Genomic DNA, 26319 nt, shown 5'->3' on the forward strand with positions numbered 1-26319 from the left:
TCGTCACCAATGAAATATTATTGAAAGGTTTTTCAACATATATAGACTAAATTTTATTTTAAAAAAAATAAATATATATAAAATAGTAGTAATAATATAAAAATTAATTTTTATTTTTATTATCAATAGGAATGTGCACTAGTCATCATTTATTTATTTTTTTCACTCAAAAAAAATTTATTTAAAATATTTGGTGAATGCCTAATAAAAATTTATTATTCATAATAATAAAAAATATATTATTAAATTATTTTATTTTTTTGTTTGTTTGTTTGATGTTTACATAAAATATTTGTTATTTTTTTTGGAAAATTATTAATTTTCCATATATATATATATATTTAATACAATATGTATTTAGTTAAACTAATTTATTTATTATGAGTACTATACACTAGTTTAATGTACATTAAAAAAAAAAATGTTTATTACAAATTGCATAACTTTTACTATGTGTGTGTGTGTGTGTGTGCTTAATATTTTCATACATTATCCCATATATTATTATTATTATTTTGTACATAAAATATTTGAAATAAATACAGTATTAATAATATGGTACTGTACACATAGCAAACAAATAAAAATATTTTTAAAAATATACATTTTGTTGTTGTAGTAGTAGTAGTAATAGTATTAATAGTACATAATCTAATCGCTTTTTATTAATGCTATTTAAATAGCAATTTAAATAGTTTTTGGAAACAAACAAATACCAAAAATTCCTAACCATTTTGTATTAAAAAAAATATTTGTTGAATATTTTTTTTATCAATAAATTGTTTTGAAAAAATACAAATTTTTGTCTCAATAGTTTTTAAAAATATTTATATACACAGTACTGTACAATATATACTGTAATATAGAGAAAGTATATTTATAAATATTGAAAATATTTTATGTGTCCCTCAACTTGTAAATTTTAATAAAATAAAATTTATATTATAATCATCATTATTATTAATTTTAAAATAAATGTTGTATAAAAATAGATAATGACAACTAAATAACTGTAGGTTTTATATATATTGTATATATATATATATCTATAGATTGCAAATATGTGTGTAAATTATACTTTGTTTGTATCTCATAAAACTATAAAACTATAGGAGTATTAACTTTAATATCAATGTACAGTATATTATTTGGTTACATAAATTAATTAGTGATTTATGGTATAATTATTAATTATGTGTAATTTTTTATTGAGATATAATTATGATATATTGCAATTATTACAATCTAAAATATTTATTATATGATATAAATTATATACTGTAAATATATATATATGATATATTTATAAATTTAGTTATCTACACTGTATATACTGTATAAATTAACAATAACGATTAATACACTATAAATATTTTAGTGTTAATATATATTATAAATTAAATAATTACAGTATATATATATATTGTGTCAAAATATCAATTAAACGTTTATAAAGAGAGGTTAACTGAATGTGTATTTATTTCAAACATTTATTTCATATATATTTTTAAATAAATAAATTTTTATCTCCCAAATAGAAATACTTGAATTAAAAGTATTAAATGATAGGAAAAAAATTATTTGAAAAAAGTTTTATCATATAAATTATATATACAGTAGAGTACAGTTTATACAAATATGTGTTGTTAACTGATTAGCAAATATTTCTCTCTCTCTCTCTCTCTCTCTCTCTCTCTCTCTCTCTCTCTCACTCTCTATTAATTATTCACTCACTCGCATATAAACCAATTATTGATAAAAGCAATTATTTCAAAAGCATATATAAATATAATGACATTATCAGAGAGCAAATAAAATATATTTAAAAAAATGCATTATCACTATAGACACACACTAATGCATAAGTAGATAATTAAATACTAATTATGTTTTATTGCATAACACATTGTGTGTGTGTGTGTGTGTGAGAGAGAGAGAGAGAGAGAGAGAGAGAGAGAGAGAGAGAGAGAGAGAAATATGATAATTGCAAACAATTGCAATCATAGCACACAAGTATTTTTTTATTTAATATATATTTAATATATATTGATTATAAAATTTTTTTTATTATATTTTATTAGTAATTGTATGAATAAATTCCTTGACTGGAAATAATCATTGGGTAAATAATTTTATTTTCAAAACAATTTTTTCCGATTGTATTGTTTAGCAATTTTTGTTGTTGTATGTGTGGTAGGGTTGTTGTTGTTGTATATACCGGTATATAATATACTATATACCATATATATATATATTGTATATATATTGTAATAATTTCAATACAATTGTAAATAATTTATTATCTTAAGGAATACTAGTAGTAGTAGTAGTAGTGAATAATCAGTTCATTATATTGTTTCCCGTCATTTACTTGTATGACTACACATACATACCGTACACACACACACACACACACACACACACACACACACACACACACACACACACACACACACACACACACACACATAGAYACATACACACACACAATGTGTATTTATAAATAGTTTTTGATTAATCATTAATATGTTTATTGAATGCAATGAGATTTTACCCTTAATTTTATCGGCTTTTTTCAACAAACAAAACAAAAAAAATACTCAACAACTGAAACTATTGAAAGAAAATAACTTCACATATAATTAATGGTGTTTTTCATCTCTTATATATTATGCTGTTTTGTTGTTATCTCTCTCTCTCTCTCTCTCTCTCTCCAACTCTCTCAATGTGTTTTTTTTGTCTTTTGTTTGCAAATAAAAACATTATATACATATATATATTTGAGTTTTTATTATTAGTGTAAATAAATGTGAAATAAATAACTAGACAAACATCAAAAAAACATAAAAAATATTAGTCAAAAAAATAATAATAATAAATGCTTAAAATAGTTGTCTTGTGATTCATATGCTCTCTCTCTCTCTCTCTCTCTCTCATCAAAAATGCAATGCATTTATAAATTTAACTCTTTATATACTGTTTTTATTTTCCTTAAATATAATTAAATTGCAAATTGCAATACAAACACAATATTGTTGTATATGTGAATGTTGTTGTGTACTGTATATGTATGTGAATGCAATTTATTTGGGCATATATTGCAAAACAGAAAATTAAATAATAATAATAATAAAAATGATAGAAAAAATGGGAAAAACTTTTATTTTTTTTTTTTTTTTTGGTTTTCTTTAATCAAAATAAATCTTTTCGTTGAAATTTTTTTTCACCAAAAATAGCAAACATTTCATATATTATACTGTGTGTGTGTTGTGCTGTCTCATTGCATGTGATCTCATCGCTTACATACCATTCCCCTCGCCTAACATACAGTTGTGCCCACACTTTTCTCTCTCTTTCTCTCTCTCTCTCTCTCTCCCTTTCCATACTATGATGACTAGAGAGAGAGAGAGAGAGAGAGAGAGAGAGAGAGAGAGAGAGAGAGAGAGAGAGAGAAGTCAAAGAAACTCATAATAAACTAATTTAAGACACATTCCTGAGTGTACACACAATGACAGTCATAGAGTATATGACTTTTATAATATATTTTGCTCTTTTGTATGACAAGACAGAGAGAGAGAGAGAGAGAGAGAGAGAGAGAGAGAGAGAGAGAGAGAGAGAGAGAGAGAGAGAGAGAGAGAGAGAGAGAGAGAGAGATAGTTGAAAACTAGTTGAATGATTAACTATTATATGTTGAAAGTCCAGTGAGAGAAAAATATAATATCATTTTAATTTGTTATTTTTGAATCAGAAATCTCCGACACATAAGCAAAATGTCAAACATTTTTTGTAATTTTAAGAAAATAAAGTCTATTAAATTCATTCTCGATATCTATGGATAATCATAATATAATATAACTTTATATACAAATTTTTTTAAAAAAATATTATTATAATAATAGATATAAAACACACACACACACACCGACATACTATATATATATATGATAAATACCGGTAATACATGTATTATTAATAACTAAAAATATCATTAGTATTATCATTATTAATATTATTATTTTATTTTTATATTATTTAATATAAAAGTTTTAAAAGAGTTTATGTAATGMATAAAAAATGATAATTACATTATTGGCTTATCTATCATTCACTTATTTCAAATGAATTATATTATTTTATTTTGTTGTTATGTTTTTATTTTATTTTATTTATTTATGATTTTGTTAGACTAGTTTTTTCCCCTTATCTCTTAGCGGATGTATATTAGGAAAATAAAGTGATTTTGAAATAGCTATGTATTGACTGTCTATWTATAGTTGTTGTTGTTKTTATATACTTTCAATTAATAAGTTAGTGAAATATTTTTGCATATATACAACAACAATAACAACAATCATAATAATAATATCAAGAAAAATAAATAATAAAATGATATTAATTTATCTGCACTTTTATTTCTATAGTATATTCTGTAGATTATATATATATATATATATATATATATATATATATATATATAGAGAGAGAGAGAGAGAGAGAGAATATAATCTATATTTTCAAAAAAATAATTACATAAAAAAATTCAAAGTGTTTTTAATATAGCTATGTATGATATCTCTCATTCATTATCACAGTTTGAGTATACACTGTATATATACTATACAACCACTTATCACATCATTTAATGGTTTTATTTTTATATATATATATATTGAAGTTTGTTGAAAATATTTATATATATACAGTATATATATATACCGTATATGATATACACTCTATAACTAGATATATTCAAAACTAGATATTATTAGTATTTAAATTATCGTATAGTGATTGTGATGAGATACTGTGTGTATATATATATAAATATTTTAGTGTTGTTGTTGTTGTTGATGATGACTAACTGACTATTTCAGGCATTTAATGGTGTATTAAAAAAAATAATATTGTATCTATCATACAATACAGTAATGGTATATACAGTATATATTGTATATAATACATTACAATAGGTTTTTTTAGAGGACAAGGAATGTTATATCTGAATGTCAGTCCCACTAGTTTTGTGTGTATATGTATTAGGTGTAGGTTCCCATATAAATAATATATAATACAATATATATTGTATAAGTTAGAGAGAGAGAGAAAAAAAAATTGTATTTAAATTTATAAATAATAGCCGTGAAATAGTTTGCAAATTTGCACACAATTTAATATAAATATAATACAGTATATATAAGTTTAAATATGATATATGCAATATAACTAATTTAGATTTAGAGTTATAAATATTTTATAGTTGTATAAATAGATATCATATATGCTAATTAGATAATCATTTTTTAAAAATAAAACAACTAAATTTAAATTTGCAAACAAATAAAAAAATTATTTTGAAAACATTTTAAATAATTAGAAAAAATAGCTAAAACAACAACAAAAAATTAAAATAAAACAAAAATATATTGCACGCTATTTTACTTAACAAAAAAAACGTCTCATTGACTTTTAATTACATGACATAAAACATATACAGTATATATATATAGTGAAAAATATTGTTGTAATTGCAAATTATTATTAAAAATAATAATTTTTGAAAAATTATTAATAAATACTATATATATAAATATAAAATAAAAAATTTTGTTACAAACACACACAACAAAATTGTTGTGTGTGTCAAAAAATTTTTTTTTGTACGGATAATTACAATTTATTATTTTGTTGTTGCTAATTTTAAAAAATACAATAATAATAATAACTGCTAGATAATGTATAGATAATAACTACACTAACTATTTAATAATTGATTGAATAATTGAATGAATGTAATGGTAATTTAGTTTATTATTATTATTATTATTAAATATATCTCGTTTAGTGTGTGTGTGTGTGTGTGTGTGTTGTTTTAACGCATAATTTAAGCTCCCAATTGGCATAAATTTAATAACTTATTATATATATATATATAGATAATATACTATATTATTGTATTATTTGGCAACAAAATATTATATTTTAGAAACAATTAGACTGATAGGGGGGTCGTATAAATTGAATTGCATTTTTTGTTGTGTGTGTTTTGTTTTGTGTTTTTGTGTTTGAATCAAATATATATATATACATTAGATAATGTATATATTGATGATTTAGAAATTGATTGAATTATAATCATTACCTTTGTGTGTCATTATTCATAGATAATTGCCATTTATTGCCTCAAAAAATATATAAATGACAACAATTTTTTCTGCTGCCTAACTATTATTATTATTATAAGTTTTATTATTATTATTATTATTATTATTAGTTTCTCTATAGGTTTTTATAATCTATTATATACTTTATTGTAGTGTAAAATATCTAAACATACCATCGATTGAATATATATATATATATATATATTGAATATATACATATATATACCTGTATATATTGTCGCTATTATTTGCATCAATTGATTAATAACGCTCCACTTTATAAAATTGGTTAATTTCATGCATACCTACCGGAGCCCTGGTTGACTATTGCCTGGAAACATTTTTTTTAGTAGTATTTTGTTGTTGTTGTTATTTTAGTTTTTTTAGTTGTTGTTGTATTAAATAACTAACTTATAAAGTGTATATACTGTATAAACTAATTTTTAATTTGTTTGCTAGATCTCTCTCTCTCTATCTATCTATCTATCTATCTCTCATTCACTCATATTATATGACTGTATATTCAATATAAATAATACTTATAATATTATTTCATAAATAATAATAATAAAAAATTATTTTGACTCTTTCCTAGTTATACACATAATATATATATATATATATTGTAAATACTTTATATTATATATTTATATACAGTATTTTATGTGACATAAAAGATAGACTTATTATTATTATTATTATTGTGTAATCATTGGACCAATAATCCCATAGCGCTGAGGAATTTGCACTCTATATTAGTAAAAAAAATATTATTATTATTATTTATAATACAAACTTATAATATTAGATATATATATATATATATATATATATATATTTACAACAACAAAAAAATAAAATAATTATAGAGTTATTTATGTAACCAAATATACGTTTATTTATTTTTTTTGAAAGAGTTGGTTGTCTTTCCTCACTTACCCCCTCAATAAAAATAAATAAAATAAAAAATTTTTGTTTTAATTTTAATATTTTAAGTTATGTGTCGCTCGTAAAAAAATGTTATACATTTTGAGTATATACAGTATATTGATATATGAAAATGTATTTTATTTTTTTGATTTTGTAAAACAATTTTTTTTTTAAATAAAAAATCACTCATTGACGTAAATAAACTTATTATAAAATAAAATTTAAAAAATTTTATGAGGCAATTGAATAAATAATTTTTTTGGATTCACTTTCTAATTAAACAATATTTTAAACAATAATAACATTTTTTTCTGGTTTATCCTATTATTAAATTATTTATATATATATAAAAAACAGTAAATATGGGTTTCGCAAGTAAAATACTGTATTATAATTGTTTAACACAATTAAATTAATTTATTTATAAAAAAAACAGTGTCAACAATGTTAAGCTCTAAATTATTTTAAATACTGTACTTATTATTATTATTATTATTATTATTATTACTACACATTATATATTATATGATAAAAAATACTATTAAAACAATTACATAACTATTCAGCCATTTGGTGTGTTACGCAATGTCACGAAACATTAAAAATAATCCCCTTTTTAAGCAAATGTTTTAGTTATTAGAGAGAGAGAGAGAGAGAGAGAGAGAGAGAGAGAGAGAGAGAGAGAGAGAGAGAGAGAGCAAAACATAGTTTTGTTTTTGATATATAAATATAGTCTGATCTGAATTCCTAACACTGAATGCATATCTTAAATAACTTAATATATTTTCTTTGCTTAGAGAGAGAGAGAGAGAGAGAGAGAGAGAGAGAGAGAGAGAGAGTAATATTTTTATACACATATTTTAATTTGCAAAATACTATTAATTAAACTCAACTAAAATTTTTGTTTTAATGCAATCTGTCTGTTAATCTCTCTCTCTCTCTCTCTCTCTCTCTCTCTCTCTCTCTCTCTCTTACTCACTCACTAGTAATTTAACCGACAATATATAAAAAAAACATAAAAGGGAAAAAAGATAAAAATGCATATTATTATGAAAAAATAATAAAACAAAAATGTGAAAATAGTTTTTCACTTTTTCTTTTAATCTCTTATTTTCACTATACGTTTCCCATATTTGGGACGAAAATATTTTTCCACTGATATAATAACTATGTTTACTCTGTGTGTATGTATGTGTGTGTATGTGTGTGAATGTATGTGTGTGTATGTGTATGTATGTATGTATGTGTGTGTGTGTGTGTGTGTGTGTTTGTGTGTGTAGAAAATAAGAAAATATTGTATTTAATTAACCAGTAATACAGTATATATATATATATATATATATATATATATATATATATATATATATATATATATATATATATCGGTGTCATTGATTGTTGTTATATACTGTATGTATGTGTGGTTAGCATTGATTTTTGTCAGTCAATTACTCTCTTTAAAAAAAAGTTGATTCCCATAATGAATAATATTACGATAGTTTTTTTTAGTTATTTATTATTATTATTATTATTATTATAAATATCCACGTAAATTATCTAGCTAAATTTAAATGTACAAAAAATAAATTTATTTATACAATCAGATATTGAAAATATTATAATTTATATATTTAWAAAAAAAACTATTTATCAAATAAAATGGGAATATATATATTTTTCGCACATATTTAGTTCACACAAATACAGCGAAAAAAATCCTACAAATCTATCTAAATTTATTTAATTTTTTAATTAAAAATAAAACAATTTTACTGGCAATTATAAAAAATTAAAAAACCAAATTTGCAATTATTATTTTAAAAATTATAATTTTTTTTTTAATTTTTGCATAAACATATATTTATTACAATGTTATTCTCTAATGTGAATATATTACTTAATTTTCAATAATATACATTATATAGATTATGCAGCAATATATATATATATATATATAGCAATTAATCGTAATCCCCCTTCCACACCCAACCCCCCCCCTAACTAACAAACAGGTCTGTTATATATTTAGCAAAAAAATAAATAAATAAATAAATAAAATAGTTTTGCCCACAAAAATATTTTGGCGCATCTGTTGAATAATTAGCTCACAACTGAACAAAAATATATAACTAAATACAGAGATTTCCTGATTATATGTTGTGATTACTACTACTACTACTACTCTAGTATTTACCAAACATTTTGTTAAGAGAGAGAGAGAGAGACAAAAATCTTTTTTTTTGTTGCTTTTTGCTATATATATATATATATATACTGAATATATTGATATAAATATTGCATTACTATTGATACTAATCGACCAAATGTTAGCTGTTTTTAGTGTGTCTTGCAGAAGTAGGAGGGGGCACACCTACCCATCCCATTTTACCCCCTTTAGTAGTTATAGTTAGTTAGGGTACTCTCTCTCTCTCTCTCTCTCTCTCTCTCTCTCTCTCTCTAACTATAGTAACAAAAAAAATTGTGTGAGAGAGAGGATATCTAAAAAAATTTTTATTTATTATATTCACAAAAAAATATTTATTTTTTTGTGCAAATCATCAGAAAAATAAAATTACACTGTAATGAACGGTATGAACCCATTAACGGGAGGCACCGTTTGGCTAGCATCATGGGGTGGCCGGCCATTGTCCCTTAGCACTACACTAGGAAATTATTGGGAGGAATCAGTCACACACACACACATACACACACTTATCTCAGACACACCACCACTTTATTAAGTGATAGCGCCGGCATGTGGTTCTATGTTTTTGCGCGCGGGCTATGTGTGTGGACACACACACACACACACACACACACATACTTTGCAACTAAACTGGAAATTGTTAGATTAGACGACGATGTGACCCTCCAAATACCACTGGACTCTCTCTCTCTCTCTCTACACACACACACACACACACACCAATGGCCCGTGCCTTTAGCCAGGCTATGAATTCCCAATGCGCTTATTAAATGTGTGTTTGTGTGGTGTTCCTCATAAAAATAATATACATATGCCCAATGCGCTGCTGACCGGTCTATACTATCCTATCCTATCTCTCGCTGCTCTCTCTCTCTCTCTCTCTCTTGGCTCGTGCGAGGAGAGCACACATAGCCTAAGGCAAGGACGACATATGGCCTACCAATACAATGCCTATCGTCGATAGTGAGAGAGAGAGAGAGGAATGTGTAGAACAACCAGTGAAAAAAATATGCCAAATGTTATGAGAAAATGCCAGTAATTTTCTGCTGTAAATGTGTGTGTCTGTGTGTATTTGCAAAAACGGCCTCCAAAAATTTTTGCTAACTGAGCGCTGAATGCAAAAATACCAAATATATGCGATCTATCTCTCCCGCGAAAAATAATTTTTCCCAAATATCATATAAATATTATAGACGACAGCCTTCACATAAACATATTAACCAAACTATTACTACTACTACTACTACTACTACTACACAGTATTTGAAGTTATAAGTTATAACAACACATATCTAAAATATACATCACTTGAATATAAATTTCAAAAACCCTAACATAAGGACCAACGGTTTATATCTAATAATAAATATTTTTTTATAAGTAATAGCTCTCTCTCTCTCTCTCTCTCTCTCATGATGTGAAAAAATGAGAGAAAATTATTCAAAATATTTGACTCCAAAATATCTGCTCTTATTTCTCTCATCCCAAACCTCTCTCTCTCTCTCTCTCTCTCTCTCTCTCTCTCTCTCTCTCTCTCTCTGACTCTTAGCTCTCCAAAAAAAACCATTGAATACAGAGCAAAAAAAACTTAGCGATAATCTCGATGAGGAATGGCATACTTGAGCTGAGCCAACACAACTCTCAACTGTCTATTCCAAAATAATAATAATAAAATTCAAAAGGACTGGGAGTTAGAAAATAAGAGAAAAAAATCGGTTGAAAAATATGTGTTGGAATTTCATATATACTGTATTATTATTATTATATAAAACTATTTTTTTAAATGTTTTTCTGATGCCTTTAACATTGAAAAGTGAAATCTCTGTCCCCTTTTATTTTATTTTTTTTCTCTCTCTCTCTCTTTATCTCATGAGAGCACATGTATGCTATATAGCGCTTATGTATGTATGTGTAGAGACAGTAAAATATGATCGGAATGTTATAATGTTATGCGCGTTTATTGTGTGATACAGTATCACTGATACTACCAGTGCCTCCCATCCCATCACTAAAAGTTTTGGTTTATACTGTATATACAAAAATATATACACATATATATAATATTGCAATTCATCTCTCTCTCTCTCTCTCTCTCTCTCTCTCTCTCTCTCTCTCTCTCTCTCTCTCTCTCTCTCTCTCTCGATTACTCATGAAATCAATTTAAAACTTATACTAAATATATTTTTTATATGAGAGAAAATTTTGTATTGTTGTCTCTCTCTCTTATACATACAGACACACACACACACACACATTAACTGTTTGCTGAGGTATGTGATGGTATTGAGGAATGTGGGATCGTGTATATATATATGTGTGTGTATGTGTTGGCCGGGCAACCCCGGGCCAGCCCTACATTTAGCAATCCCAGAGAGAGAGAGAGAGAGAAAGAGAGAGAGAGAGAAAGAGAGAGAGAGAGAGAGATCTGTTGCAGTCATCGCAACCCGTATGTGCCTATCTATCCATCCATCCGATCCTCCGGATTATTTGGTTATGGTATGTGCCAGCTGTTCATATTTTGTAACACAAGATCACTGGCATCACATCACACACACACACAGCACTGGTATACATACCACATACATACCAATCCATAGGCGCATCATTAATGCCCACTTTATCAATGAGGAGAGAGAAAGAGAGAGAGAAAAACGTGTTATTATTTATTGCAATTTTATAATACATAATAATAATAATATCGTATCTCATTATCTACTGTATTATTATTATTATGTATATTGAAGCACACATATGCCAATCTCTATGCATATTTTTTTGTGTAATTGGTATGAATTCCATAACATACATAAGCATTTCAATGTTAATTATGTATTGTTATTATTATTATTTGTTACCCCCTAAACAACAGTCTAATTCAATTACAATTACTTTTGGTTTAAACATAATAATAATATTATTGCAAACCAACAAATAAAATAATAATTTGCATCCAATGTGCATTTAAACATATATATATATGATATAAATAAATATTTTTTTATATGAATAGCAATTAATTTAATTAATGTATTTTTATTATCATTATTTATTTATAAATAAATTATTCACATACATAAAACATTTCATTATATGATATAAAATTTATATTTATTTTTTTTTTTAATTTTATACATACCGTACACACATATAGAAACTATACAGTATGTTTAAAAAAAAAAACTATACTATCAATAAATCTAATTATGTGTAATTCACATCAGAAACTAAAAAAAAAAACAACAACAAAAAAATTATAATATATTTTTCAAATGACTTTTCCTTAAAATGAGATTTCTTTTTTTATTGTTGTTGTCGTTGTTTGGAAATAAAAGAGTAATRAATAAAAAAATTCAATTGCATTTTAATGATACTTTTAATTTAACACTAAAAATCTCCATTAAAAATATTTATTTCATTTCTCTCTCTCTCTCTCTCCCCACTAATATAATACCCTATCTATTGCTAAATGTTTRTAAAGGATTTTATTTATTATCAGATTTTATTGTTGTTGTTGTGGTGGTGTTTATCGTCAATTAAAAACATTATCATTTCTATTTGAATTTAATAATATTAAACAAAACCAAACCAAACAAAACAAAAAAATTATTATTATTTTTTTTTTATTGCTGTTGGCTATCATTTGTGACACTTTTAATATCATCAAACTTTTTGTTTGCTATTATTATTATTATTTTTATTCTCTACGGGTAATGACGGTTGACTTCGGTCAGTCTCATTGGCACCGGTAGTCTCTGCATAATTGGTGGTAGCCTTATGGGTGRTATTAGACGTACCACCACTGCTACTACTACTACTGTCACCAGTAATTTGTTCGGCTATCGTATCAGCGTTTTTTGGTTTCAAATAGTTGACAATATCTTTCAAATGATTTTTGGTTAAACCTAATACTTTGCTGGACTCTATCTCGGGATCGGCATCTTTGTCCACCCGATAGAACGGTTTGAAATAGTTGAGGACATCAGTGACGTCCTGCTGGCGTAGCCGATGCTGTGCGGCAATGGTGGCCGCGTCGTACTGATCCGGATATTTGCTATGTTTGCCGATAAAATCAAGCGACCGAATCAAACTGATTCGGCCGACGGGCACCACATCGGGTTCGACATAAGCGTGAATCGGTATTTCGGTTCCGTCTCTCGACTGCGGCAGTCGTGATCGGACCCGGTCTTTGATTTCGTTTATTTCGCGCAACTCATCGTCGCTAAGCTGGTGTTCAGTGCTGACCACTTTGAAYGTYGACATCCGATTCAATAGATCATTACTTTTGTCGTGCAATCGTTTTACTTCGGGATTACCTGATCGTCGGGTGTAAAAATAAGAGACCAGATGTTAATTATAATTATAATAACAGAAAAAACGATCGGTAATTATGTYGTATKTAACGGACATACTTGTGGCCAACGTTCGGAACAGTTCGGCAGTGCCATCGTGACGCGGCGCMACTTTCGGTATCTCCCGTTGCCGTTCAATSGCCCGTTCGGCCCGATTGTCGACATTCCATCGTTGGACAGGCCGTCTAACAAAATAGCCGTACAATCGTTTAGCTCCGGCGCCCATCAGCTGATAGATACGGTCGATGTCCATGACTTCTCTCTCTCTCTCTGAAAACTGTCTCTCAAATGTCTTATCTGTGGTCACATAAACATCGGTCACTACACTGGTCTGTCACTCAACAATACATGTGTGATTGAAAACAACAACACGTGTTATATTAGTCAATGTTATTGTTTGTTTGTTTTATACACTAATAATAATATCGTATTATAGAGTTTACATTGAATGCAATGTTAGATAACAATACTAAATGTAATAATAATAATAAATGTTAGACATTGTTGTTGTTTGTGTTTKTTGGTTGTCAATAGCAACATAAAACCTAATTGGAATGTGTGTGTGTGTGTGTGAGTCCTAGCAATGCGTACATACTATACATACACACACACACACACACACACACACACACACACACACACACACACAYACATACATACACACACACACACACACACACACACACACACACACACACACACACACACATACATACATACACACACACACACATACATACACACACACACACACATACACACACACATACACACACACACACACACACACACACACACACAYAYACACACATACACACACACACATCAATGCATTCCAATGTGTGGCACGCATGCGCTGTATAACTATAYAGTTTAATACCAGTTTATTTTCTATACTATGGCTCTCTCTCTCTCTCTCTCTCTCTCTCTCTCTCTATACGATCAGTGCTATTGGCAATACATACAGTGTATACTACATGTTAGTTATCGTTTACTCTGTATATATACTGTATATATATATATATTTCCCATAGCATTGACTGTAGTATTGGAGTGAAAAAAAATAACATAAAATAAAATAAAAATGCATTTTTTTTAAACAGCAATGCATTCATTGTTGAGTAGATTAATAAACACTGTGTGTGTGTAGAGTATAGAGAGTATAGAGTGTATTACATAGACTATACATACAACGCGTTTATATATATACATAGCATATAAGCATTAGTTTATAACCAGAGAGAGAGAGCACTGGTATGCTGTTTGTGTTGTGATGTTAGAGAGCACAGCCTAAAAAGCTAACTACACTGTGACACCACTACACTTCCATACATACATACATACATACTATGTATTATTATTATTATTATTATATTATTATACACACGACTCTCTGGCGTAACATGTAATGAGCAAAATGGCGTCGGCTCGGGCCGCCCGCGAAAAGGCATTACACGAAATACGGATCAGTTTACAGCCGTTTGCCGCCACCACCACAACCACCGCTGCCGCCGCCACCACCACAGCACCCGTACCCGACATCAGCATCAGCAACAATAACAACAGCGGCAGCAATGGACGTCCGCATTCGTCGGCTAGCAGTACTACGTCGGACACATCATCATCGCCGGGACAGACAAGTGGTATCGGTTCAAGTGTCAGCTCAAACAATGATAATAAAGTTAGTGTTAGTGTTGTTGTTGTKGTGGTTATGTGTCTACCGTTTCTCTCTATCTCCCGATTCCTCTCTATCTCTCTCTCTCTCTCTCTCACTCAACCTTTCTATCTATAGCTGTCTCCCGATATTTAGGCCAACCTTTTGATGTTTATGTGTGTAATAGCCATGGATTTTGGTGTTGTTGTGTCCAAATTACTTGAAACTGATTGACTGCTTAGATAGACTACCAGATCTCTATTATATATGATATATTTATGTCTAACTGTCCTCTCATTGTTTACTTTTTTTTATGTGGATAACTATCCCCTCCTATATTATCATTTATTATTATTATTATTAATAACCTGTTCCTCTATTGATTTTTTGTTGTCCAGGAGTCGGCCATAACCCTATTGAAACGGGAACGACTACTACCCGATCAGCCGCGTATACTCAACAGCAACGGTCTGCCAGTTAATAATGATCACGGCTATCACACTACGGCCAGCAGCGTTGTCATAGCGGCTCATGGTCTGCCCAATGGCCATCACAACAACAACAGCCACCATCACCCACACTCCCATTCCCATCATCACCAGCAACAACAACAACTGCACAACGGTGTTGTCATCCATCAGCAGCAGCAGACGGCCTCAGCCGCCGTAAACAATGTGCTCAACTCTGCTGCAGTCAATCAATCGCCACATCACCAGCACTTTCATCATCACTCGCCTGTCAACCGAAGCCCGTCTTTATCGTCGTCTAACGGTGTCGGCAGCGGCGGCGTAGGAGTGGGCTATATTGCCAACGAACCGCCGCCACCATTACCTCCGCCGCGCGGCACTACTCTAGCGGCGGCTTCTATGCCACTACAGCCACCATCATCAGTGCTATCTGGCTGTTCGCTGACAGCGGCCGCCGCTTCGAGCGTTCAAATACCGGTGCAAAAGACTACTTCGCAAACTATTAGTAATATTATTCATAACAATAATATTAATGGCAGTGTAGTGAACTGTAATGTTAACGGTGGTACTGCCGTACCACCTCATCCACAGCTGCAGCATCTTATCAAACGTATGTCATCGTCTAACAGTGCCAGCAATAGTAGCATCAATACGACAATTGTCCACCACCATCATCACCACACAACCACCAATGGGATTGGTATTAGTAATGGTTTAGTGGGCAGTGTTGGTGGTAGTGTTAGTGGTAGCAGTAGTAGTATACATTTGACAAATAGTAGGACCCAAGCATATAGTTATGCCTCATCGGCATCCAGTTCCTCACCACAAAGAGGAACCAGTCCCATATCATTCATAAACGGACACTCGTCGACAAATGGTAGTTCTGTAGCCGCGGCCGCTGCAGCAGTTGTGGCTGCGGCCAGAAATAGTGGTGGCGGCGGTGTTAACTGTGCTACCAATTTGGCTCATCTAACCCAACAGCTCCAGAGTCTGGGACTAACTACCAGTTCGACCGTTGGACTAACGCCCCAACAGTTGCACAGTAGTCAGTATCCCCAGAGTCCTGTCAGTTTCAATTCAATCTATTCGGCTCCTCCATCCTATGCTGCTTCGTCCAGTTCGGGYCGCCAGTCGCCCACACCTACTATCAGCAGCAGTTCCGATTATGCATCGGTACCGCCCCGCGAACCTGTCGGACTTAACGGCCTGAACGGCTTGAACCTCAATATGCAACAGTTGCACAAAAAGTTGTCGCCGGTTTCATCGACGACCAGTATCTCATCGCTCACACACACGTCGCATACCTCGGCCTCTAGTTCGACCTCCAGTCTGGTCACTCGTCCGGCACTGCAGGCCTGGACTGCCAGACAAGCCATATCTCAATCGCCAGTGATTATGCAATCTGTGAAGAGTACTCACGTTCATAAGCCCGTACTGCAGACGGCTGTAGCGCCGACAATATCGCCGATAATATCGTCGGCACCGAAATCAATGCGTTCGGAATCATCGATAGTACCGCCACCCGTTCCTCCGCCATCTTATCTGAACTCATCAGCTGTTCCGCTGCCCGGATCCGTGACTAACAATCACTTAAATCTGACGCCCGAACAACAACAACAGTTAGCCACTGCTGGCCACCACTCGCCTTACATAAACTGTTCAGTGCAGAAGTCATCGTCAACGACGACAAGTAGTAGTCGGACACAACAAATACATACCGATACGGACTGTTATCCGGCAAACCCGCCGCCGTCCTATGCGACGGCTATGCAACAGCAGCAACAAAAGCTACTGTTACTCAACACCAACAATAGCGCAACAGCTGCYGTCATTGCTGACCAATCGGCGGCCGGCACTGTTGTCATCCATCAGCAGCAAAGTCCACTACCACTAAGTCATCCGCCACCCCCTCCACCACCGCCGCCCTACAAGGACGTGGCCGCCACCAAACAACAACAACAGCAAAGTGATACTCAATACGTGACTGTTTCTGTGTCGCCGTTTACCAGCGAGTTTGTTAATGGTGCCAATCAGATGCATATACCGACCACTGAGCCGCCCAGTTACGCGTCATCGGTAGCTGCATTGGCCGCCCAGCGAGCCGTTATTAATAGTACCCAACAGTTGAGCAGCAGTTCGTACAATACACGGACAACACCGACAATACAGATGCCTACACGACCGCCACCAATGCCGCCGAACTCTGATCGCAGCGATTTGGTCAATACACTGTCGAAAGTATWTGCAACTCGCAAGTCAGTGCCCTACCATCGGGTGCCCGTTTACGGCAACTGGAGGCTTGTCCGCCGCTGCCGCCCAAACCAAATCAATTGACGACCACCAGTGATGTGACCAGTATTGCCAGCAGCAACAACACTGATTTTGATTCGGACACTGCCAGTGTGTCCACTACGTCGACATGTGATAAGAAATCTGCGTCACAGCAACACAAGACGACTCATCAGTCGCCAATACCGCCCCGTAAATCCCTGTCCTACGAGAAGGAAAAGGAAAGGCGCGAATCTAAAGTAAAAATCTATTCGCCGGCCGCCTTCAAGTTCTTTATGGAACAGCATATCGAAAATGTGATCAAATGTCATCTGCAACGGGAAACCCGACGGTTACAGTTGGAACAAGAGATGGCCAAAGCCGGTCTGAGCGACGAAGACCAGAATCAGATGCGACAAATGTTATACCAGAAAGAGTCCAACTATTTGCGTCTAAAACGTGCCAAAATGGACCGATCGTTGTTTACTAAGATCAAGAATATCGGTGTCGGTGCCTTTGGTGAGGTAGCGTTGGTCAGGAAAAACGATGCCAACCAGTTGTACGCCATGAAGACATTGAGAAAGTCKGATGTACTCAAGAGGAATCAAGTGGCGCACGTGAAAGCCGAACGAGATATATTGGCCGAAGCCGACAACGAATGGGTGGTTAAGTTGTATTTTTCCTTCCAAGACGAAGACTGTCTGTATTTTGTGATGGAGTACATACCCGGTGGTGATCTCATGTCGTTGCTCATCAAATTCGGTATCTTCGAGGAGCCACTGGCCAGGTATGTGTTCAATCAATATCATATCACATATACAATAATATAAATCTTTTGAATGAAATTGTATTAAWTAAATAAACAAACAATAAAATGTTTTTTATTAATAATAGGTTCTACATCTCGGAACTGGTGGCCGCTGTCGAAAGTGTCCACAAAATGGGTTTTATTCACCGCGACATCAAACCCGACAACATTCTGATTGATCGAGACGGACACATCAAACTAACCGATTTTGGTCTGTGCACCGGTTTTCGATGGACACACGACTCGAAATACTATCAGCGCAACGATCACGATCGGCAAGATTCGATGGACATCGACGAATCGTGGTCAGTGGCCAACAATTGTCACTGTCATGTGCCGACCTCTGTCAAGCCACTGGAGCGGCGCAAACGTCGCGAACATCAGCGCTGTTTAGCCCATTCCCTAGTGGGTACACCCAATTATATAGCACCGGAGGTACTGATGCGAACGGGTTATACCCAACTGTGCGATTGGTGGAGTGTCGGTGTTATACTCTACGAAATGATTGTCGGTATACCGCCCTTCAATGCCAACACACCCGAAGAGACCCAAAATAAAGTGAGTGTTTTGTTTGTTTGSTAGGATTGTTTGGGGGGGGGGAATACCTACTKATCTATACTGTATTATTRCCGTATGATTTGTTTACTAATATCACTGTATGTTTGCTCACCCCTACCTACTCTCGGCACAGGTCATACATTGGGATAAAACGTTGCGAATACCGAAAGACCGGAACTTTTCCCCGGCATCGACCGATTTGATAGTAAAATTATGTTGCGGTCCTGAGGACCGACTCGGACGTAACGGTGCCGACGAAATCAAGCGACACTCGTTTTTCGACGGTATTGTCTTTGATGGTGATCTACGCAAACAGCCGGCACCGTACATACCGGAGATTAAACACGAAACAGATACATCAAATTTCGATGAAATCGATGACAAACTATACTCTAATGGTATGACCAACGGTGGTGGTGGCGGCGGCGGTTGCCTATCCCGTGACGACTATAACTACATCAATCAGATGAACGGCAACAACAACAGCTACGATAATAGCAAACATCCTGAGCATGCATTCTTCGAGTTTACGTTTCGCCGATTTTTCGACGCCGGCGGCCAGGCCTATCCGATAAAACTACGCGATAGCAATAATATGGTCAATAATAATAGTAATAATAATAACGGTGGTTCGGCCTCAGCCGGAACAGCCGCCACTGTCGCTACCGATAATGGACAGGGAAGTCCTGTTTATGTATGACTGACTAAATAGTTAGGTAACAAATTTTATGAGTGTGTGTGTCTATTATTGTCTAATGTCTAACACACATAATGTTTTTTTTTTAATTTAAAACAAAAAACATTTTTTTTATATATATAATTCATTTTGTTATCACAAACACAATGATGTCATTAGATATTTTTGAAATATATTGAATTTATATATTATATATATATATATATATATATATATTTCGAGTATAGAAAATATCATATATATTTGTATAGTTTTATAAATTGATATATATATATATATATTAAATAATTGATTGTGTAAATCATAGTGACTACTACTCAAAATGAATGGGAAATTTTTTTTAGTGTCCATTAAATTAAGTGCTATTTTTTAAATAATTTATAAAACAATTTTTTTAACAAAAAAAAAAGAAAGTTAACAATTTGTAACAAAATATTTGATTATTTTTTCATAAATAACATATACATATATATATATATATATATACTGTATATGTATTGATATATAATACGAGTGAGATTTTAATTGTGTGGTTAAAAAATATATCTCGTATTTAAATTGTTTTTAATGATGATATTACTGATCAACGATTTAATTGTGATTATATATATATATATATTTATATAACATAGAGTTGCCTTAAATATTATTATTAAAATTATTATATTAATTAGTGGTGTCTCCACTCTCATTACATAAACAAATGTTAAATTATAAAGAAAAAAGATTATTATTATTATATTTAAAATTATTATTAATATTATATATATATATATTATATTATTTACTAATTTAAGATGAAAATAGTATTTTTTAACATTAAAAAAATCTTAACTAAACAAAAATCCTAACGAAACAAATCGTGGATTTAAAAGTGTTCGTAAAATAATACAAATCTATGAAAAAAAACTATATATTTATATTGAATAATATTTTGTGTAATGTTATGTATCTCTCATTTTCTCAAATTATATATATATATATATATACTTAGCTAAAGATTTATATTTAAATTAATTATATATATATATATATTGAATATTTGTGCTAAAAATTGTTTACTCAATATATATATATATATATAATTGTAGCGAAAAATTGAAATATTTATTATATTTTTTAATTATAACGATTGAGAATAACATTAAGAGTACAAAACATTAATATGTTTTTTTTATATTATTATTATTAATAGTTTGCTTTTAAAAACAAAAACTAATATTATTTTTATAATTGGGGAAAAATAATTTTGTCCAAAAAAAATGCTTTAAAATTTCAAACCAATATTTTTTTGTATTTTGTGTAAATCAATTAATTAGAAATTAACTTATAATTAATTAATTGTCTTATTGTGTACATAATGTGTAAATTTGTTTGTTTTTTTAAACAAAAAAAAATGATAATTATATGAAAATAATTGGTGTTTTTGTTAAAATCCCATAACATTTCTCATATCATTTTTCCTCTCTCTCTCTCTCTCTCTCTCTCTCTCTCTCTCTCTTCCTTTATATTTCTAACTTTATTAACTAATAATATTAATATTTGATTAATTAATTGAAATCAGATTTGTATTTCAATTAATTAATTATAATAATAATAATAATAACATAAAACCAATACAATGAAATCATTGCCTTACCATTATATGATGACAATTGAAAGTAATGTATGTTTTTTTAAAAAAAAAAGAAAATAGTTATTTCATTATTATTTTGTGTTCATTTGTTTTTTTAAAAAAATTAAAAATTGTCATTAAAATAGTTGCATATATATAAAAAATTATATATAAATATATATATTTAATTATTATTATTATTATAAAAAGTTGTTTGTATATATTTATTATTATGAATATAAAATTAATAAATTAAATAATAAAAATAAAATTGATAATTAAATTTTAAAATTGAGTTTAAATTTTTATTGTTTGTTTCAAAATTGATACGATATTTAAATTTTATATACAGTATGTATATATATATATATATATATATATATATATATGTGTGTGTGTGTGTGTGTGTGTGGATACAAACAAAAATTAAATTTGTACTAAATTTTTGTTTTTTAAAAATACTTTTACTATAATTGGCAATAATTTATCAATAATTATGCGAATTTTGGTTTTAAAAATTACTGTTTTTTATTACTTTTCTTTTATTAATGCGATAAAAATGAGTAATTATTATTTATTTATTATTATTATTATTAGTTTAATTTATAATTATTAATAACTTTAGTTTATTAACTTATTTAAGTTTATTGATAATATACAAGTTTTATATAATTATTTAATTAATATTTGTTTTAATAATTATACAAATTAATATTATTCTAGTTAATTAATTAATAAAATTTATTTAAAATTCAATTTAATAATTTATATGTAATTATATTTTTGATTGTAATTTGCAAATTATTAATTACTCACAATTAAAAATTTAATAAATTTTTATTTAATTTTACTTAATTACTATATATATATATATATATATATATATATTAAAATTTAATCTAAATTAGCTAACAATTAGATTTATTGTTTGTTATAATAAATTATAAAATAATTATCAATATTTAGTTTTATTGTTTAATATATTTAAATTTTATAATTTTTACACTAAATATACAAAATTTTCCGAAATATGATATATAAGTAAATAGCGTTTTATTTTATAAGAAATATATATTAATATTTTGTTTAAAAAAAATTTCAAAAATTTCAATTATTATTATTTTTTGTTGAAACTGCATTATTCTATAGAAATATAATATACCGTAAATACTGTATTACAACAAATATATATTATTTATCGTAAACATTAAAATTAAATGAACTGTTAATGCAATGCATAAAATTTATACTTTTTTAAAACTATCTTTAAAATATATATATATATATATATATATAAAACAATCATATACATACACATATGTACACATATATATATATATATATATATATATATATATATATATATATATATACATACACACACATACACATACATACACACACATACAAACACATACACACACATACACACACACATATACACACATATACACACATACACACACACACACACACACACACATASACACACACATACACACACACACACATACACACACATACACACACACATACACACACACATACATACACACACACACACACAGAAAATACACACACACACACACACACAAATATTAAATTATTTGACACACACACATTATATTTTTTTATTATTACACACACACACTCTCTCTCTCTCTCTCTCTCTCTCTCTCTCTCTCTCTCTCTCTCTCTCTTTCTCTCTCTCTCTCTCTCTCTCTCTCTCTCTCTCTCTCTCTCTCTCTCTCTAACTCTCTTTCTGTTTTTGACATCATTTTATTATAATATATATATAACATAACTACTGTATGTTTTTAAAAAAAATATATATATATAATAACTTAGTATAAAATAATTTGCTTTTTATTTATCTCCGGCAATAAAAATGTAATCTAAGTGTAAAATTTAATGTGGAATATAGTCACGTATTTTATCATTAGTTATTTTTATCGTTTATACACAGTATATACTGTATATATAATTTTATTAGTGAGAGACACATAATGTCTTTAAAAAATATTTATCATTTTCAAGATATAAGAAATATTTTTTTTTCTTTTTTTTATATATATACCGTATATATACACATATCTAACATAAAACAGTAAAGTATGTAATGAATGCATTTTTATTGATCAATGAAATAATTATATTATTATTATTTTAAAATATATATATATATATGTTAAATTTATTTTTCATAACGTTTTTTAAAAAAGTTTAAATTGTTATCTATATTAGTCATGACAATATATATATATAATATACAGTATATACCAAACTATAATACTGTAATAATGTTATCAGTAAACAATTTTTAAAAAAAAAATAATAATAATATTTTTATTATTAATACAGGAATTTTTATTGCCTATTATATATATATATTTAAGTATTTTTTAAGATTTTCAAACTTATTGTTTAGTTATTAAATTAACAGAAACTAAGATATAAAGCAAACATACTAAACAAATATTAAGGTTTTTTGTTAAATATTATTATCTTAATATATATAATATATATATATTTGTAAATATAATATGATTATAAAGTTCAGTGTGTTTGTTAAAAGATTAACTAAAAATAAAATTTATTTTTTCATAACATAGATATATCAGTGGATTATTATTATTATTACTATTTTAAGTTAGATATTGTAATATTGTTATCTGATATGTATATTATTTCTAGTAAAACAATAGTGAGAAAAACTTTTTATTTTTTAATTTTTTTTTGCTTAGCTTTATTGTACTGTAATATAAACTTTTTATTTTTTATTTTTAATATCATATTTTAATAATAATAATAATAATAAAAGTAGATATATATATGACAGTCAAATTTATTGTTTTTTAAATTTAAGTTTATTATTACAAAAATAAAGCGACAATTTGCTAACAGTAAGTCTATTAGCAACAAAAAAAATTGTTTAATATAATTATTTAATTAATTAATTAATAACAATACTGTAATAACATCAGCATTATATTATCTATATTGTTATATTATATAATATTAATAGTAATAAAAATAAAAACAACAGTACAAAGTTATAATTATGTAGTTTTTGTAGTTGAAATTTAAAATTTAATTTAATTAATTTAGTTGTCTCACACACACACACACATAAAAAAATTTACAGTACATTAAAATACACAAAATCTATTAGTTTTTAATTGTATTGGAAAGTCTATTATAAATTTTACTACTTTATATATATATATAAATTTTTAATACATTACAATACATATACTATTAGTAAATAATTTAATTTAGACATAAAATATATTTTTTTTTATTTTAACAAACATTAAAAATTTATTTTTAAATGTGCTGGTAGTTATTTTGTCGGCATATTTTTTTTTATTTTACTGTAAAGTTTAATAATATATGTAAATTGATTGTAGATTACATTAAATTTTAAAAAGTATTTTTTTAAAAAATAATAAAATACTAAACTTAAGTTTAAAATTGTGAAATTTTTAATCATCTATTTTTATAAAATACAAAATTTGGATATATGTAAGAAATAAGTCATTTTAAAAATATAGTAAATAATGTAAATTAAACGTAAAGTTTTTTTGTTGTTAATACAAATTCATAAATTAATGACACATTTTATGTTTTGATTACACAAAAAAATATTTCGCAAAAAAAACTGCTGAATAAAAAATATTATATTATTTATTTATATATATATATTATCTATAAAGTAAAGCTTTTCAAAATGATAATAATAATAAATAAATAAATYTGATGTATATTTTCTACCATTAAAACCCACACACTCTTTAATGGATCAAATAAATTAAAACTAAAAATTTTTAAATAGTATACTGTATATTAAACTGAATTTTATTTTTAGCGATAATATCTTTATTTAAATTAAAAACTTTAATTAGAAATTATAWTATTATTATTAYAATATTTTCAAAAAAAACTTGAAAAGTTTTGTTTTCTGAAATCTATACGAGCCTTTTTTGTGTGTGTGTGTGTGTGTGTGTGTGTGTGTGTGTAGCAATTTTTTTGCGAATTTTGAAATTCTGATTCAGATTCGGTTAGAGGACTACTAATAATGTATTGAAAAGTTGCATTAAAATTTTGATATCTCTTCGGGATCATATAGAAAATGGCGGCCAAAGTAAAGAAAATTTTAAGAAAAAATATTTTCTCAAAAGCAAGCATAAAAATATGCATTAAAATTTTGATATCTCTTCAGGAACACAAAATAAAAAAAAATTTAGGTAAAAATTTTAACGTTTAATGGATCAAAAATAATAATTAAAATTAAACTAAAAATTTTTAAATAGTATACTGTATATTACTAATTTTATTTTTAGACTATGGTTGTTTATTTTGTCATACCGAGTCATTTGATAATATCTTTATTTAAATTAAAAACTTTAATTAGAAATTATAATATTATTATTATAATATTTTTTTTTAAATAAAAATTATTAATCTGTGCTATACTACTACTACTACTATTAATATTATGTCAAACAAAATTATTGTCAAACATATCACACATAGATAGCTGATAGTTATATACGGCATATCTACTTATATTCTACAATATACTGATTATATATAAAAAATTTTA

General features: G+C 28.5%; 2 protein-coding genes across 2 annotated transcripts; one reads left to right on the forward strand and one right to left on the reverse strand.

Moving 5' to 3' along the window:
• Positions 1–12906: 12906 nt before the first annotated feature.
• Positions 12907–14120, reverse strand: LOC128961056 (NADH dehydrogenase [ubiquinone] 1 alpha subcomplex assembly factor 4-like). The gene is made up of 2 exons (XM_054307264.1): positions 13707–14120; positions 12907–13610 (listed from the first exon to the last, which is right to left on the reverse strand). The coding sequence occupies exons 1-2, from the start codon at positions 13897–13899 to the stop codon at positions 12958–12960; spliced, it is 846 nt and encodes a 281-aa protein (XP_054163239.1). The 5' UTR covers positions 13900–14120; the 3' UTR covers positions 12907–12957.
• Positions 14121–14804: 684 nt separating this feature from the next.
• LOC128960953 (serine/threonine-protein kinase Warts-like) lies at positions 14805–20159 on the forward strand. The gene is given in 5 exon segments (XM_054307132.1): positions 14805–15327; positions 15699–17993; positions 17996–18822; positions 18930–19401; positions 19535–20159. Coding segments are annotated over 5 exon segments (4434 nt in total). The 5' UTR covers positions 14805–15054; the 3' UTR covers positions 20102–20159.
• The last annotated feature ends 6160 nt before the right edge of the window (positions 20160–26319 follow it).

The sequence above is a fragment of the Oppia nitens genome, unplaced genomic scaffold (assembly GCF_028296485.1).
Source record: "Oppia nitens isolate AA-2021 unplaced genomic scaffold, nextdenovo-longstitch-racon4-pilon3 scaffold5_pilon_pilon_pilon, whole genome shotgun sequence".
In the NCBI taxonomy this organism is placed as follows: Eukaryota; Metazoa; Arthropoda; class Arachnida; order Sarcoptiformes; family Oppiidae; genus Oppia; species Oppia nitens.